This window comes from Oncorhynchus tshawytscha, linkage group LG23 (assembly GCF_018296145.1).
Source record: "Oncorhynchus tshawytscha isolate Ot180627B linkage group LG23, Otsh_v2.0, whole genome shotgun sequence".
NCBI lineage: Eukaryota > Metazoa > Chordata > Actinopteri > Salmoniformes > Salmonidae > Oncorhynchus > Oncorhynchus tshawytscha.
The window spans coordinates 10,660,903-10,680,189 of record NC_056451.1 but is presented as its reverse complement, the minus strand read 5'-3'; the positions used below and the strand labels follow the sequence as shown (position 1 = coordinate 10,680,189).

The 19,287-nt window shown below is 45.3% G+C and overlaps 1 protein-coding gene across 21 annotated transcripts in view; it reads right to left on the bottom strand.

Moving 5' to 3' along the window:
- LOC112223005 (DNA-binding protein SATB1) overlaps nt 1–19,287 on the bottom strand; it is a 54,090-nt gene that overhangs the window by 20,326 nt on the left and 14,477 nt on the right. For 3 of the 21 annotated variants that reach the window (XM_024385912.2, XM_024385904.2, XM_024385905.2), the window contains exons 3-12: nt 18,476–18,652; nt 17,690–17,816; nt 13,245–13,368; nt 9,326–9,437; nt 7,267–7,344; nt 5,649–5,687; nt 4,565–5,052; nt 2,491–2,718; nt 494–568; nt 1–99 (exon numbers count right to left, since the gene is read on the bottom strand). The exon at nt 1–99 is cut by the window's left edge and continues 132 nt beyond it. In XM_024385912.2, coding sequence (XP_024241680.1) covers nt 1–99; nt 494–568; nt 2,491–2,718; nt 4,565–5,052; nt 5,649–5,687; nt 7,267–7,344; nt 9,326–9,437; nt 13,245–13,368; nt 17,690–17,816; nt 18,476–18,652 — 1,547 coding nt within the window. The remainder of the gene's footprint in view (nt 100–493; nt 569–2,490; nt 2,719–4,564; nt 5,053–5,648; nt 5,688–7,266; nt 7,345–9,325; nt 9,438–13,244; nt 13,369–17,689; nt 17,817–18,475; nt 18,653–19,287) is intronic. The other 18 variants (XM_024385914.2, XM_042304577.1, XM_042304578.1 and 15 more) reach the window with 18 other exon arrangements.

Sequence of the window (19,287 nt, the reverse complement as noted above, 5' to 3'; positions counted from 1 at the left end):
GCCGGGGAGCGGAGAGGCCTTCACCTGGGCAGGATAAGGAGTGTCAGCAAAAGGGTTGGAAAACAAGGTGATGCTGCCGGGTTTTCTGGATTCGGGGATCTGTCCAGGTAGATAAAGGGAGGAAAGAGAACTAGGTTTAAAACATGGGAGACAATTTCACTTTAAATGGTTTCATACAACTCATCATTTGTCTAATTAACTTCCCTTAACAAATATAATATAACATATTGGTAACGCTTGATAATAACTTTTAAGCATTAACAAACAATTGATGAACGATTAATAAATACATTTTTATTATTTGAATTACTCATAAATAAGTATTTCTACTAAATTTCTAAATTCTAAAACTGTTATGAGCAAATCATGCTACAATATACATAAAATGCCACAACATACATTATTACGATAACCATGAATCGTAAAGTTATTGATACAGTACAGTAACGGTGAAAGTGTTACAAAGAGATGGTTCATTGTTGTGTTTTCTTACAGGAGAGATGCCCACAGGGATTCTGGGGTTCCAGTCCTCAGGTCTGACGTTGTTACAGTCTTCTCTCCTGGGCTGCTGGGGCAACAGAGACATGTTTGTTTAGTCCCACCCTTAGAAAGGGGATTTAACAACACATGAACACACATTAGCACAGACAAACACGCACGCACGCACACACACACAACAAAAAATAGTTAGGCTGTATCAACACAAAGGTGGTATAGTTCATGTGCAATGACAACTTTAGTACACTGCAGTCTCATTGATGAAGATAAACTGATCAGAAATCAGATTGCAGAGAGATACATGGAATTGAATCAACATCATTCTGGAGGAAACCCTTTTATATATATATATATATATATATATATAGATTTTTTTTACGTGTAGGCAATAATTAAATTACTCAAGTATTAATCTTGTCAGTTACCAACTTGCCCAAAACAATCTGTAAAAATCGCAAATAAATGTTTAATGTATATGTCTAGACATCTAACAGGGGAGCCATTTTGGTGGTGGTGGTTATGAAAAGATAATGGACCCCAAATTTGTGGTAAACTGGAATGTTTTAAGATTCCTGGGCATCTTTTTAACCATTTATGACTCAGTAGGCGAGGGGTGTCAGTGTGTGTACTGACTACCAACAATTTCCTCAGTAGCTCTAATTGTTAAGCCTGGGACATGCAGAGACTGGTGACGGCACTGGAGCCACCCATGGGCACACATGAGAAACATACCTCCGCATCATTTTTTAGGAGGCCTATAAAAGCCTCCCTGTCTGCTCAATTGCTACCCTGACTGATTTATGTGGCTAAATCTCCCAACGCATTACTTTATACTTTATAGGAGCTGTCAGTGGGAGTCTGGCATATGTCCAGGCCAAAGCATACTATGATACAGTAGGACTCAGTCATAGGTGAAGGGAAGAGTAGAAGAATGCATATTAGGGCTAATGATCATATGCTACTATGACGTTTCATGTTCAACAAGAAGTAAATAACTGTATAGTAAATGGTGGGAATTTAGATGTGACCTATCGAGAATAAGCCAGTTATAATGAAGCGAAAAGGTCTGTGTGTCCTGTACTGCCCCGTAAAATTATGCATTTAGTATACAAGCCCACCTCTACAACTACAAAAACTGAAATCCCTGCCCTGGAATTTGACTAACCCAATTATTCAATCGAGAAAGGTGTGTGCACCTCCTGATCCAGACGTTTGAAATGGACGATACTGAAGTAAACAGAATTAGGGCCTGAACAGAGGTATGTCTGATAGCAGAAACATGGTCGAGTCTGGTCAATGTGTCATTGTACGAGGGACAGCTCTCTCTCGCTCACTCTCTCGCTTTCTCTCTCTATCACTCTGTCTCCCTCTCTGTGTCTGTCTCTCTCTCTTGGATTTCTCTCCCTTTTTCCATGTCCAGCTTTCACAGCCAACTGACTGTTGAGGAAGACCTGTGAACTGTAAAGTGGCCTTTTCCTAGTTTAAAACCACTGGTTCAGAGTCTGATTCTTCCCTTTCCTTCCAGTTTTGTAAGGACGGCCACTGCGATCTGGCCATGTAGTCAAAGGGGCCTCCCTGTTTGGCCAATGGGTGGCACAGGGACATTTCTCTCCCAAATAAAAGGCAGTCTTCAGTCCGAGGCTGAACAGAGGGGGCCTTTGTCTGGCTCTCTCCGCCCCAGACACACTCGACCGCACTCAAAATGTGCTTAAGTGGAAAAGTTGCCACATACCTGTCCAATAAAGGACTTTGATTGTGGGAGAGACAGTGGAGAGCTGGTGGTCAGGCAGTTGAATGAGGAACTGACTGACTGACAGACTGGCAGAGATTTGCTCCTCCACAGAACTTGTCGTCATTGAGTTGCTTCCTATTTTAAGAGTGGGGTGGGTAGTGGCACTTGCTGTACAACTTAAGGTCAAAATAAATGCGTTTGTGTGAGTGTGTGTGTGTGTATGTGTGTGTGCACTCTGCTCTGTCTGTGTGCATGCTTGCCTGTTCGTTCCATACCTGCACTGGCCGGGTGGGCGGGGTGCTGATGAGTGGCGCAGGCCCCATGGCCGAGGCAGCCGTCAGGCTCCTTTCCCTCTCGTCCTGGTAGATACGGTCTCGCTCGGCCTCGGGCAGCTGCAGGAAGTTCTGCATGGCCCGCAGGTTGACCAGCAGAGACTGGCTGGCCGTCTTAGGATCCTCCTCTTTACGCAGGATCTCAGACAGCAGGCCCTGGGAGGAAGAGTGGGAGAGGGAGGGAGAGAGAGAGAGAGCGAGGGAGAGATGCCCTATTTGTAAGCCCTGAGAAGACTCATACATTGACTTCATGTCCGTTGTGAACATTCTATTTCTCCTAGTAAACTCTCCCAGACCCAGAGGATGATGTAACTACTACAGCACATCGACTCAGTGAGCATCAGCGTAGCAATCAGTGTATCCACTGTTCCTTTTCAATAGCTATGAATCCTGTCATTACGAGAATCACTGTATTATCAGGATTGTTTAACTGAGGCTTTTCATCCAACGTTGCACACACACTGAGTGATCCATTTTCAGCTTCTCTTCTTCAATAAGTGTGTGATTTGGAAATAAACAAAATGATTTTGTAATAAACATCTTGAGGTCAGTTCTGTTGATAGGTAGACCAACTACCGGAGATGGAACTAGTGGCTCCGCTGTTTAACTAATGGTACTGTATCACTAGCCACTTTAACTATGCCACTTTGTTTACATACTCATCTCATATGTATATACTGCACTCAATACCATCTACTGTATCTTGCCTATGCCGCTCTGTACCATCACTCATTCATATATCTTTATGTACATATTCTTTATCCCCTTACACTTGTGTCTATAAGGTAGTAGTTTTGGAATTGTTAGCTAGATTACTTGTTGGTTATTACTGCATTGTCGGAACTAGAAGCACAAGCATTTCGCTACACTCGCACTAACATCTGCTAACCATGTGTATGTGACAAATAAAATTTGATTTGATTTGATTAATGAAACACTGACGGACATTGGAATAGATTCACTTTATGACGGAGCCAAGTATGTATAACTAGATACAGGTATCAACTCTGAACGGGGAGACAAGCTTTCATACTGACATTGAGTGCATGTCACAGGTATTCTGAAGATTGTGCGAGAATATGTGTGTGTGTGCGCATGTGTGTGTGTCTTATGTGTTTGCGTATACGCGTGTCTGTGTGTGTGCAATTGTGTTTGTGTATGCTTGCATGTTTATTACACCGGGCCATCTCTCCCCAGTCAATCGGCCGCTTCTACAACAAAGGGACGGCGAGCCCCGGTACGTCCAACCCGCCCCGCCCCGCGTAGACACCACACGCAGCCTTATTAACACCCTCGGCAGAAACAGGAAGAGAAAAACACTAACACACAATAAATAATACAAGAGGTGGCTCTCAAAAGGCACATTACTATTTCTTCATACCGGAGAGTTAAAGGCTGAAAGGAGAATGGCTTGTCAATTTGCACAAAAACACCACTGTCTGCTTGCTATCCACTTAACTGTATTTGTGGAGAGAGCGTTGGTACGCACTGATTCCAATAGATTCTTATCAAGAGGTTTCACACACAACTTCAAAGTGGCGGAGGAGTAATAAGGTTTGCTGCCACCTCCCCCTAAAATATGCAGAACATCTTAAGACATTATCTCTGTCAGGGCCCTGCTGTGCTGCCTGCTTGTAAAGTGAAATCACAGGTCTTAGCAGAGGGAGCGCAAGCCGTGACCGCGCCTGGTGCTCTGACGTTGCGGCTTGCCAGGTGTACTATAGCTTTTAAATTGTTGTTGTTGTGGTGCTAGGTTGTTGTAAGCGGTTATAAGATGAACTGTTTGCCGACAAGAATGCAGAGTTTGACTTTGCGGCACTACAACTCAAAACAATTCTGTCCTTGTGACAGATGTGTCAGAGCTCTTTGTCGGAGTGCTTTCATTTCCAGTCCTATTAGCACATAATTCTATCTTGTGATGTTGCGATCTTTCCCCAAATCTCCTATTGGCATCAATGGGTGATTTATGCAAAAGTCTGAGTTAAATTCTGACCCTCCTCACCTGGGTCCTGTTGAAAGCCACGCGGGCGAACACGGCTTGGGAGATGCCGGCCCTCTTCAGCTCGTCCCTCACCCACTGGTATATCTCCATGGACACCTCGGTGTTGCTGGCTACCTGGGGCTCCAGTGGCTTGGTCAGGGAGTTTCGGTTGACCGGTGGGTGGTTGAGGTACTGCTGCGACAGCGACTGCTGTGCCAGGAGCCGGTTGACGGCATACTGCTGGTTGAGAATCTGGGCCATGACTAACTGCTGGTTCACCAGCTGGGGGCTAATGGGGGTGGACACCAATCCAGGATGATGCAGGCCAGGGGGGAGCTGAGCCGGGCGGCCGGGCGTCTGGCCCCCACTGTGGGACGGAGGGGGCAGGGGGAGAACCGGGGAGGAGGGGGGCTGCTCGGCCGTGCTGCCCGGGATGGGCTGCTGGGAGAAGGTCAGATGGTTGTGGTTGGGGCCCGGAGGGGAGTGGTCGGACAGGCCGTCCATGTCTGCTAGAGGAGGGGAAAGAGAGGAGAGAGAGGGTCAATTTAAACACTTTGAATACTGGCTGAAGAGTACAGCAGAAAATGCCCAGACAGAATGTACCAATGCACACTGTCCAACCCACTCAGATGAGTAAAACAGACTTTGAAATTGAAAACAGTGCATCAGGCCAAATCTCTGAGCAACAAAACTTTACAGCCTCTGAACAAACCTGTGTCCCTGTGAAAAGACATAGCTGTCCAGACACTTGCCTGTCTTAAAAGCCTCACCCTAAATTCAGGCCCCAGACAAAGGGCCTCAGTGGGCGACCTGCAGACAGCCCCCAGAGCCTTGGCAGCTCCCGGAATTAGTTTATAAAGTTAGTTTATATGGCCCAATCATGTGAGCAATAAAAACAAGTGTGTGTGTGTATGTATGTTTGTGTGTGTGTATGTCTGCGCATACTGTGAGACAGATAATCCCTGAATCGCTCTTTATGTCCCTAATTCTAAAACAAGATACGGAAGCTAGCCAATATGATATTTTTGGGGACGGCCTAAATATAACCCCAGGGAGGGGAGAAAGAGAGAGAGAAGAGAGAGAGAGAGAGGAAGAGGATCTCTACCTTGTAAGGAGCATCCTAGACATGACCTCTTCCTCGGGCCTAAGGAAAAATGAATGTACTATTTATGGTGTCTCTCATAATAAGTCCATAATGGCAGCTTGTGAGTATTTTGAGCTCTGTCTAAATTACACGTCTGTGGATGAAAATAATAATTTACAAAATCTAAGAGGATATCAAAGTGACTATGAGTGAATGTGAGGTTTCGTCAGACTGGATCTGCTTGAATCTGCTGAGGTTTTCTATCTAAAGAATTCATATAGATTTAAACATTTACATGCACTGAACTCAGAATAGTGTCTCTTAAATAATCCATACCATTTACACCTAGATGTGTGCAACTGCCAACATGGAGCCAAAAAATCATATTGAATCATATAAATCATATTTCTGAGAAGCACAAATTGGTGTTAGGAAGAGAAAATCTTCCACAAACTCCATATTTCAGCGAGAGATAAAAGATTGAGTGCCTGGAAGGGTTCCAAAAATCCACACAATAATCCCAAGTATAGCAGCATGTTTTGTTAACTGTCAGGAAACACAACAACCAGCCAAAACTGTTCTTTTCAGTATTTGTCAAAACAAATTATTAAGAAAAAAAGGGGGGTAATAATTACATCTCTCCCATAATCCTCGGCATTCCCTGGCTGTGATGTTTCGCTCTTGTCTCTACTCTGTGCTCACACACATTGCTGGGGGGCATGCTCACAAATACACACACACACACACGCACACATGCACACACATACTGAACGCACAAACACACACACACACACACACAAACAGCATTTCCATGAAAATAAAAAATAAAAAGGGGTGGCAGAAAAGCACGGCAGGCCCTGGAGAAAAGGCAGCCACAGATGCGGGAGTCCTTGTGTGGAATCCAGCCACAAAAGAGTCCCGGATTAAACACACAATGGGAATGGGATGTGGGTTGAGAGAGGGATGGAGAGAGGGGGAGAGAGAGAAAGAGAGCGAGGGAGAGAGAGGGGGAGAGAGAGAAAGAGAGCGAGGGAGAGAGAGGGGGAGAGAGAGAAAGAGAGCGAGGGAGAGAGAGGGGGAGAGAGAGAGAGAGAGAGAGAGAGAGAGAGAGAGAGAGAGAGAGAGAGAGAGAGAGAAAGAGAGAGTAAGGGGTGTCCAAACCCCATGGAACTCTTTCTCCTGCTGGATAGGGGGACTGCCCTGAACTGCTATCCCACTTCAACAGAGTAGAGACCACTTTGCCGGGTCCCATAGAGGCAGCTCTGACAGCAGAGACTGTCGACCAGGACTCTTCAATGTGTTTAACCAGGCGCATTTTCAATTACAGACAGTGTCTCGATGTAAGGCAAGATAACTACACTGCCCATGTGGTAGACTAAGTGTATGTTTATGAAACTACAGTGGCACTGAAGCACAAAGGAAAGACTAACATGCTCCCTTTCAACAGTGCCCTCTATGCCATTGCTGCCACTCAATGGGCACGCATAGTAGGCATCCTTTCATGAATATTAAGGTTGAGAGTGTCGCCGCGGGCGACAAACAGCCACCTGAGGGGTGCCAGCTTTCTCAGGGACTGGGTAGGGACACAGTGCAGTGTGTGTGCCCACAGACGGTGTGTGTGTGTGGCCACGTGACGTACCTAGTGTGTTGCCACGCGGGCTGTCGTGGAGGACACACGTCCCCAGGTAGCCCTCCAGCTGCGAGGGTTGGCGCATGCCTGCACAGACGTGTGGGCAAGACCGCAAACACACACACACACACAGAGAGAGAGAGAGAGGACAAGACACACAGTGCACAGGTGAAGAGAGAGAAAGAGAGGTTTAACGCCCCATACAATCTACATGATACATGACCAGGGGAAGAAAGGGTTAATGTGGACATAAGGGATGCCACAGCGTTGATACCCACTATGCTTCACCTCATATCCAATGTACACATAAATATGACCTTCTAAATACACACAGGACTTGTCTAAATGTGTAGTTTCAACATCGCTGTTACTTGAGATCCTACATTCTTTATGTACTCTTCCATAAACCATAAAGACTGTTAGGTAAAATGTGTGTGTGTACACAAGAGGATGGGTAAGGGGCCAGTAGTGTTATGTGTCCATGTTGTGGTGTTATGTGTCCAGACAAATGGAGTACGATATGATCAGAACAGTGTGCACTTGCAAAACCATGAAAACATTCTGGTCTTATATCTTGACCAGTGAAGATTCCTCAGAGGAGGACCACCCTACTCAGTGAATTTCATAAAAATGTCAATAGTGAAACATTTAAAAAGTTATCCTTTTTAGATAAAACTCTACTTAATATAGTCACATCACCAAATAACTGATTAAAATACACTGTTTCGTAATGAAGGTTTACAGTAGCCTCAACGCACTCTCTGGGGAAGCACCATGGTGTAGCCAGAGGACAGCTAGATTCCGTCCTCCTCTGGGTACATTGACTTAAATACAGAACTTAGGAGGCTCATGGTTCTCATCCCCTTCCATAGACTTACACAGTAATTATTACGAGTTCCGGAGGATGTACCTATCAGTGCTCTTGCAGCATTAACTGACATGTTGTCCACCTCATCAAAAGATCAGAGATTGAATAGAGAGATTGAGTACTGAAAGCATAAGCTACAGCTCGCTAACTGTGTAGTGCATAAAATGTGGTGAGTAGTTTACTGAAAATGAGAGAAAGAAAATATTTGAACAAATTTGAAGAAATGTATTTCTTCTACCTGAATTTGTCCAATAGAAACTCTCATTTGGAACTGTTTGAACTAATGATTACACCCTAGATCAACTAGAAGGAGGTATTGAATGTGTCACTGTCTTTCATCTTGATTACTCCCATTTGTCTCTCGACCAGTTCCCCCAAGTTATAAACGTTTATTCGTAGGCTAGGTTGTAGCAAACTCATGATGGGTACAGGGGAAATGAAAGTATCACGTTGATGTTACATTGAGCTGGGTTAATGGAATATGAATGACAGTCATACAATATGCTGTAATAGAAATAATGCCATGCTCATAAAAAATAAATCGTCCTCCTTAATCTTAAACAGCACCGACCGCCACTGATCTTGAATGTAATCAACATGAGCACTAGCTTGTATAGGAAGCTGGGTTTCTACACAGTAGGTTGAAACCAATACTCTAAATGACTGTATATTAAACTCTATTAATATGACTGGTATAGTATTTCATGACCAAAACACATAAAATAGACAGTATCTGAATTATGTGACCTAATTTCCAAACAGGGACAAGGAGGACTAACCGAGTTATCTAAAATACAAAGCCAGCCTTGTTCTACTTTGACAAGGAAAAAAACAGATTGATTTCAAACCAGATGATGGCCAGGAAAATCATCCTTACTTCATGTCATTTGTTGGTAACTGAAACAGTATTCATAAACAAAGGTCGCAGACCTCAATCTAGTCTGTGATTGTGACAACCATTACTGAATACTAAACTACATCTGATAAGCAATAATAGATTACTCTGAATGGATTCAGGAAAAACGGTGAAAACATTGTGCACCTGAGCAGTGTACAGGGAAATATCTGAGAAGAGCCATCATTAGATGATGTGATCATAAGGTGTTTAATGTACCAGGAAGAGGGGGACCATGGGGCAGACGTATTGGAATGGTGATTGGGGGGTCTGATAAGACAGTGTTAGTGTAACATTTTGCTTACCCATCATATCTTTTGTCTTCTTGAAATGTTTATACCAGCGCCCAAATTCCTGACACTTCGCCGCCGACACATTTGCATAGTAAGTGCTGTTCACAATGGAGGAGATCATACTCTGAAAGAGAGAGATTGGTAAAGAGAGAGAAAACCTTCAGGATCCGCAATGTGCGGCAAGAGGACATATATTAACGCTGGTGTGACATGCACTGATACTGTGTTTTCTTGTCAAAATGAATAAAACATTTCGGTGCACAAACAACAATATTCTAGCAAAGACCATTTTTTATCAGTCATGCACAAATCTTGGTCTTGTCTTTCCAAATGTAAAACAAATCAAAATGAAATATAAGAGGTGTGTCCCTTTATAGCAAATGCCACAGAGTTTGAGAGAACCTTTCTGGGAGGAAGGCAAATAGTGAGCTTCACTGAATTAGCAGCCTTGTTGATATGCAGGGTGAAGTACTACAGTAAAGAGCAGTTTGCTTTCAAAAAGTAAAATAACAAACAGACTATTAAAAGTTAGCATCTGGAAATCAGGCAATGTAAACAGATGAATCTTTTCTTTTTTCTCTGGCTCTCCACAATATGTTAAAAAACATCTTCAAGAGACATAAGGCTTTTATATCTGTGCCCTCTCGCCTTCTCCACAATTGACTCTACTCTTCCTTATTTATTTCCCGAACGCATTCCTCGCAAACAAGGCGCAGTCTTCTTTTCATTAAATGTTTTAACACCTTCCTGGCCTGCGGGTGAATAGCAGGAGAAATTGTTTTGATTGTTATAAATATTCAAAAGATGAAACCATCTGTTTTCAAATTACAGGTATGCCATCTTTATCATATCTTTAATATGAGCACTTGGGGACGGGAGGGAAACCTTCTGGCACAACAGCACTTCAGTGAACAACACACGGCGCTGGCAGCCGAACCGCAGCCTCATCTCCCACTCCTCCTCACCGGAGACGGAAGACGAGGGAGGATTGAGTCTGCTGCTGTGGATCACTATGGACCTGATGCTGAACTCCTGACCTCAACACCACTACACAACCGGCATACATTACAATCCCAGTGAATTGCGGAATGATCATTGAGAATGAGTTATTGAGGATCTGACGATTGGTATCTTCAGTAGTGTTAACAGAAAAATGGCACATACAGTACAGTATATCAGCCGAACCAAGTCCATATGAATGCACTCTTTTGGTGAGTACAGTGTAGTCAGTATTGCGGCATAATGGGAGCTATTCCTTGGGCGTAGCATGCTATATTTACAGTATATGGGCGAGGCGGAGCCAGCTATAGCAGGGCCCACCCAAGACACACTTCCTGTGTTCATCTTCGACACAGATGTTCTAATAAACAGTCCTCATTAATCAGGCATCTCCCTCCATACTTCACACCTCTCACTGGGGCACAAACACACACACACGCACGCACACACACACACACGCACGCGCACACACACACACGCACGCACGCACACACACACACACTCACACACACACACAGGCACGGTACACACACTTGCCAAGCCGTGCAAATAACCACCTCGTGCCCACGAAGCCTCTGCCAGCCAGCAGCCATCAACAGGTAGTGGTGGGTACTGTGTGGCACCAGGATGCTGCCGTCTGCCTGCCCTGGGCCCTTTAAGTGATAGCCATCTACAGCACAGGAGCTTATCAGTGTCCCCAGGAAGTCGCACAGGACCGTTATCTGCCCCAACTATCTACTCCACTTTCCGTCATGGGAGAGAGATGCATGAAAAAGACGCGTTGGTAAAACCTGCCATGGCCTGCAAGCATATTGCACACACACACACACACACACACATAAACTAACTAAGACACCGTACACTCACCCTTTTCTTGTTCCCTAGCTCTGATTGTGGCTAATATCTTGCTTCTCCCCCCCAAACATCTAAAACTAATTACAGTCAATTCCACACCAATTGGGTTAAGCGTCCCCACCCCTCCCCACACACATGCACACATGTCCGCACGCCTGCACACACACACACACATACACACCAATAGACCCTACCGCTACCTCAGCTGCTGGCAGCCTCAGAGCAGAGCCCAGACTCACAAAGATGGCATTTGATGGTTATTTGCTGCTATGCAACAGGACAGCTGCTCTGCTGGGGGCAGAGAGGCGAGGGGGCCTCTTTTGTTGCCGTAGTTCCAGAGGAGCCTGGGGTTAAGTTCGCTCCCAGTCACTGAGCCGGCACTCTCAGAGAGGGTGGTGATGAGGAGAAGGGGGTGGACGGGAGTCAAACTTTTTAGTGAGACCCCATCTACTTTTCCTCTACTGGGGGCATTACACTCAAACTCCATCTGAGCGCAGTCAAATGATATTCCACTGGGAACAATAACAATAGTCACAGTGGTGAATAAAGTCTCTTTTCTCTCAGGCCCCCCTCCCCTCTCTTGGAGTCGGAGTCTCTTCAGGGCATTTGTAGGCCAAACACACAAAGCATGACTCCCCACCACAAAAGAATGAACTAAATGTTTGACAAGACCCAGAACAAAGGCACCGTTTTTTCAAGACCCCCCCCCCTTTCTTTCTTTCTTTGAGCCCTGTTCTGAGGTAGGGTTCATTCTCTCCCCCAAATTCTCTGTTTATTAACCTTTCTCTCCCCAGGATTACCCTCCTGAATATCAAGGAGACACTAATCCTATAAAAGCTGCCAATCATCCAAGCCTCCGAACACGCCCTTTCCTCTCCCTGGGCACTGTTGGTTTCCCAGAAGCTTTAGGAGCGCCTCGGCCTCTGTGGCTTCTCACCTGCCGCCCATCACGTCCCCCTCAGGCACTCTCATCAGAGACTCTGAGCCAGAGTTTAATACAGATAGGAAACAGGAGTAGCCACGCAGGTCTAATACTGGGCTCAATGGCCCAAATGAGACTTATAGAGAGACCTATGAAAAGCAACAACACACCTCTCTTTGGGTATAGCAATGCAGAACCCACAGTGTAACAGGTGTCAGATATTTTCATGTTGGGCCATCTGTGAACCCCTACAATGCAAGTAAAAGGATAGCTGCTTAGAGTATATCATATGTGATATTTGGGATTAACAATGCACATCTCAACTATCATTTCATATTTCCGGTAGCCTGTAAAACAGATCCTCTTACCAACACAGAACGTCTTACAATGAGTAAATAACAATGGCTGAACAACGGAGTAAAATCAGAGAGAGTTGTTCACATACGGACCGTAAACAGGGTGATTACCTTGCAGAGAGGGAGGGAGCGGCGGCACGGCTCAGCCTGAACACCATCGGGGGACTCTTTACATCATCGCCACGCTCTGCCCGGCTAAACACAAACAAACACACCACGGGCCTGTGGGTGACCATACGGCAGCCTCGGTGAGGGGAGAGTCCACTCCATACCGCACACCAAAACATACATACTCCATACCGTAAGCGCTCACACACACACTCTATATCGTAAGAGCACACACACACACCCAGACGGCTCCTGTGATAGATATACTGCAGTTTCTTTCCTGCAGAACAGCTTCTGTTATGAGCTATGATATACGACGAAAGCTGCAATTCTATAGAGTCAACCTACTTGAATACAGAGTGAGTGTATTACATAACGGTCAGAGAAAAAAACATACATATTTCTAGCCTGACGTATAAAGAGGAGAATCAAGATTATTCTGGGTTGGTCCATTGTTTACCCAACAATAACCCTGCATTCAATCAACAGTACTGCTTCTGCAAATGAGGGAGGAAGAGAAGAAGAGGAGGGGGAGGGGGGTGCATCTATATGGACGACAATGGGTATTGATTTGGATTGTCTATGGAATTCTCCATCGTGTTCCACTCTATCAAACTCTGGGCATTTGAAAAAGGGACACTGGCAGTCTTTGGCAAATGGAATAGTGGGGGTTTGTGGACGGCTCCAGCACCTGTGATAAGGGACATTCTTTTGCCAGAGAGCTCTGGTTCATGTCTTTGAGTAACTCCTTGAGGGCATTTCTTACTGTAGAGTGGGTCCACTGCTCTGGCGGCAGGTCCTCCAGTTTAGGACAACTGTGAGACGAGATAGGAGGTAGGAAGAAGAGATAGAGGGGGAGAGAGAAAGAGAAAGGGATGAGGGTGGGGGGAGAAGACGGAGAACAGGGAGATTGAGACAGGGGAGGGGGAAATAGAGAGAAGGAGAGAAAATAGAACAGGAGAGAACAGGGGGAGAAAGAGAGAGAGAGAGAGATGAGCACAGGGCCTTGCTTTCCTGCTGCAAGCGCCCCTCCAAGACAGACAGATTTCATTTGGCGCATCAAGCAGATGCATCTGGAGATTGCTCTCTCTCCCTCCCTCCCTCCCTCCCTTCTTCCTCGCTCTCTCTCCTTCCCTCTCTCTCTCCTGATTGTTCTGATTAGTTAATTACTTTATACAACACATCTGCTGTATTGATGCATGAATTATACATCAGCTGCATGTGGCGACTATTATTTCATGTTACTTCTACCTTCCTGGCTCGATGTGCTCGGCGAAACAATTTAAGGTGTTACCGGCTAGATTTCTGCAGTGGGGGGAAAGGAAATAACAACATGCCGCACGTAAAAACACACATTTTTGATAAAAAGACAAATAATATATGGGCCTATGCGATATACGGATGAATGTACTCTATTTACAGACAAGTGGACCCCCTTTCAAACCAGACCATTTTAATGAGGGGGGATTCGAAAGTGAACAAGCAGGTCTCCAGTGAGAGAGCCCTGTTCGCTTCAGATAAGGATCTCTTCATTTGATCAAGCACGCGCCACGCAGACGTCACGTGTGTGGGACATATGGCCGTGTTCGCATTGCATGCATTCCTGAATTATGGCAACGACAAAAGAAACACGTGAACCGTACACTCCACAGTTGGTATGGGTGTCTATTGAGTTTATGTGTGTGTGGTGGGGGAGACGGGTTGCTATTGTCTTCGAGGTTATCAAAAATGTTGTAGGTACTTTGATATATTTGATGCATATATAATAAACAGAAGGTAGATAGGTAGAAGTTTGAGGATTCAAAGATAGAGGGCGAACACACACACACACACAACACACACACACACACAACACACACGGCTCTGGTTGAGGCTTTGCCAGAACACCTTAAACGGCTGTAGCAGCAAGAGAGCCTCTGGGGAAAGCAAAGGAACAGAGGGGAGGAAAAGAGAGGGGGGCGAGTGGAGATAGACAGACAGCTATCCATGCAGGCACACAAGCTTGCTGGAAATAAACACAACCGTCTGTGTCCTGGCTGGTGTGTGTGCAGAGGAGGGGAGGAAAGAGAGGGAGGAGGAACAACCTGTGTGTGTATGTGTGTGTATGTGAGTGTGTGTGCGTGTGTGTGAGTGAACAGCCCCCCAGAGGGTTGCATTAGCAGTGAACTAGTGAGGGTAGGGCTGAGTGTGTGCAGCTGGCACAGGCCTCTACACCAGCAGTACCAATCTCAGTGTGTGTGTGTAGTCTGTGGCTGCTGTGTGGTCTGTAAACAGTATGTGTGGGCTGTGTGGCCAGACTGGTCATTAGAAATAGGCGGCGATTTTGGGTGTTTGAAAACGTCCTGAGAATGACGATATATGCCTTCCTCGGCTCTCACACCAGCAAAAAGATCAACTTTTTCCCAGCACTGGACGAGAACTGATGATGATCGGAGTGAGACCACTGTGCTACTGCAGTTCACAATGCTCTAGCAAGCTTTGAGAACACTGTGAATACTGATGATCCCTGATGGTAATATTGCATGTTTTTTTATTATTTAGTTGTAGCCTTTTCCTGCAGTCAAATGAACTAGTGGCCTTATAAGTGGAATGTTATAAATATTTTTCATAATTTCATCATAAGTAAACATACCTTTTCTTTTTATGCCAAAAATCTGTTTTTCTATGTCAAACGGTTTTGGTATATTTCCGACTTCTGTGATGTATATAAAGTGTAATATTGGGATGCAAACTTAAAGTAGATTTGTTTAAGACTACCAAGAAACACTCTCTGTGACCCTGATTTAGCCCACTGGGGTGAAAGGTTAAGCCTTCCCCAAACCATAGCCCTAACCTTAACTATTAATGCCCAAACTGTTAACCTTTGAGTTGTTTCTGTTTTAATCCTGTAACCATGTGGAATTAACCCTGTGACCACACGTAATAAAAGCGTAAAAAATAGACATTCATCCATAATATTTTGAATTTCGAAGGGAAACTATGAGATCGTGTTGGTGTGGCTACTGACTGTGGTCAACGTATTACATTTTTGTATTTATGTCACCTTTATTTAACCAGGTAGGCTAGTTGAGAACAAGTTCTCCTTTACAACTGCCACCTGGCCAAGATAAAGCAAAGTGCGACACAAACAACAACACAGAGTTACACATGGAATAAACAAACAAACAGTCAATAATACAATAGAAAAAGTCTATATACAGTGTGTGCAAATGAGGTTGGATGAGGGAGGTAAGGCAATAAATAGGCCATAGTGGCAAAATAATTACAATATAGCAAATAAACACTGGAGTAATAGATGTGCAGAAGATGAGTGTGCAAGTAGAGATACTGGGGTGCAAAGGAGCAAAATAAATCAAATAAATAACAGTATGGGGATGAAGGAGTTGGATGGGCTATTTACAGATGGGCTATGTACAGGTGCAGTGATCTGTGAGCTGCTCTGACAGCTGGTACTTAAAACTAGTGAGGGAGATATGAGTCTCCAGCTTCAGGGATTTTTGCAGTTTGTTCCAGTCATTGGCAGCAGAGAACTGGATGGAAAGGCGGCCGAAGAAGGAATTGGCTTTGGGGGTGACCAGTCAAATATACCTGCTGGAGCGCGTGCTACGGGTGGGTGCTGCTATGGTGACCAGTGAGCTGAGATAAGGCGGGCTTTACCTATCAAAGACTTATAGATGACCTGGAGCCAGTGTGTTTGGCGACGAATATGAAGCGAGGGCCAGCCAACGAGAGCACACAGGTCGCAGTGGTGGGTAGTATATGGGTCTTTGGTGACATAATGGATGGCACTGTGATAGATTGCATCCAATTTGCTGAGTAGAGTGTTGGAGGCTATTTTGTAAATGCATCGCCAAAGTCAAGGATCGGTAGGATAGTCAGTTTTACGAGTGTATGTTTGGCAGCTTGAGTGAAGGATGCTTTGTTGCGAAATAGGAAGCGATTTCTAGATAAAATGTTGGATTGGAGATGCTTAATGTGAGTCTGGAAGGAGAGTTTACAGTGTAACCAGACACCTAGGTATTTGTAGTTGTCCACATATTCTAAGTCAGAACCATCCAGAGTAGTGATGCTGGACGGGCGGGCAGGTGTGGGCAGCGATTGGTTGAAGAGCATGCATTTAGTTTTACTTGCATTTAAGAGCAGTTGGAGGCCACGGAAGGAGAGTTGTATGGCATTGAAGCGCGTCCGGAGGTTGGTTAACACAGTGTCCAAAGAAGGGCCAGAAGTATACAGAATGGTGTCGTCTGCGTAGAGGTGGATCAGAGAATCACCAGCAGCAAGAGCGACATCATTGATGTATACAGAGAAAAGAGTCGGCCCGAGGATTGAACCCTGTGGCACCCCCATAGAGACTGCCAGAGGTCCGGACAACAGGCCCGCCAATTTGACACACTGAACTCTGTCTGAGAAGTAGTTGGTGAACCAGGCGGGACAGTCATTTGAGAAACCAAGGCGCAGAGGTGGATCAGAGAATCGAGCGTGGGAGAGGGGATAGTCTGCCGATTAGAATGTGGTGAATGACAGAGTCGAAAGCCTTGGCCAGGTCAATGAATACAGCTGCACAGTATTGTCTCTTATCAATGGCGGTTATGATATTGTTTAGGACCTTGAGTGTGGCTGAGGTGCACCCATGACCAGCTCAGACACCAGATTGCATAGCGGAGAAGGTACGGTGGGATTCAAAATGGTCGTTGATCAGTTTGTTAACTTGGCTTTTGAAGACCTTAGAAAGGCAGGGTAGGATAGATATGATAGATAACGTAAATGGTGTGTACAGTTTTACAGTAGGTGCTATGAGCAAACCTGACTGCCATGCACCGTTTTTGTATGGACTGGATAGCTACCATTGCTATGTCCAGCCCATCCATGACTATGGGGTCTATGGCTGGATTCCATGTCTTTGCAGTTATGGCTGCTGCAAAGTCTATGGCTATAATGCTCATTTGAGTTAGGGTGGAAGCATGGAAAGGAATGGTAGGCCTATGTGTTGGGTGTTTAACCCAAGTTAAATAGGTACGCATGCTACACTAGACTAGCATAGCTGGGTGGTGGGGTCAGGAGGGTGATGTGGTTGGGTACTTCACTGGACTTGCATTGGGTGGGTAGTTGATTGGGCAACAGGGTGTGGAGACTGACCTGTGCAGCTGAATTTTCAGCGTGACCACATGGTACACGTCCTGCAGCATGTCTGCCACGGTGGCGTCCGGCGCGTCCGTCACGTAGGACAGTGGGACCGGGTTCCACTTGCCCACCTGAATGAGACCTGAAATGGAAAGAGAAACACAAACACAATCAATGGTAAATGTTATGTTTCTCAAAGTTACACGCATACAGATAAACATTTACAATCATTGATTGATTCTTTATTTTCCTAGCAAGGCCACATTAAGATTGACATCTCTTTTCCCAGTAAGCCCCGCCCAGGTCTGTGTGTTAGAGTTGCAGTCAGCTGCAACGGGTTCCACCTTCACTCCCACTGAGTGTTCTAGCTAGAGGTTTACAGAGCATAGAGGCCCTGAGAACTCCTGAGAGACATGTAGTTGCATCCCCTGTCTGGGATCAATGTCAGCCTACGTTACTGAGCCTTCAGATCAGCTGGGAAACTATCAGAGGCCTGGACAGCTAAGGCGGTTGTGTGTGTGTGGGGAGCGTGGGGGAGGGGGCAGTGTGTGTGTGTGTGTGTGTGTGTGTGTGTGTGTGTGTGTGTGTGTGTGTGTGTGTGTGTGTGTGTGTGTGTGTGTGTGTGTGTGCGTGTGGATGGAGGGGGTGTATGTGGGGTAAGCTGTGGGAGAAGCCAAATCATAGCAAGGCCAGTTCTATAGTTTGTGGAGCGGGCCTGTGTGTGTGCGAGTGTGTGTGCGTGCATGTGTGTATGTGTGTGTGAGCGGGTCATCAATAGAGTGGGGCTTGTGCCAGTCCTACCTTTCGCCTGTGCCGCCGAGCTGTGCGAGTAGCCCAGTGACAGAAGGGCCATCTCGATGAGCTGGTTGAACAGCATGTCTTTCCTGACCAGCACAAACTCGGCGTGCTCCTCCTTGCTGTCAAACTCGATGGGGCTCTCGTAATGCTCCACCACGCAGAACACAGGGAGCATGTTGCCTGGAGAGACACAGACAACACAGCGAGGGCTCAGACATGACAAATGGTGACCTTCAATGGGGGGATTAATATTACATTTAGACACAGCTGATACAGTCAGACTACCTCTATTCATGAATGAATGAATGCCAGTGCCATTCGTATTATCAGTGACTGCACAATGATAAATATTGCATTGTTTTTTTATTAGAATTTCCATATTAGCCTTATTCACATTGATAGAACTAGTTGTGGTAGCGGTAGTAGATGTGGTGGTACTGTGATTTTAGTTATTCAATCATGATCAGTGACATCATGATTAAAGTAATGATTTCAATGTTCTTAGCCATTATTAATGACATCATTATTCAATTTGAACTAAAGTCTAAATAACTTGAATGCTGTTCAGATGAATCTTGGCCTATCTCAGCTTTCAACCACTTTTGGCTGAGATCTGTTGATTCATTGTCAAGGAGCTCAGATCACATTAGACTGCTTCTGCCTCTGCTGTCAACCCCATATCACCTTCCCATGATGCACCGCTCCAAATCCCAACACTCTGGTGCGCCCTGAGGTTTACTAGTCTGTGTAAACACTGCACTGCTATTAGGTAGAAAACGAGGAATCCTTGTCCAAAGACATTGAGTGTTCGGGGT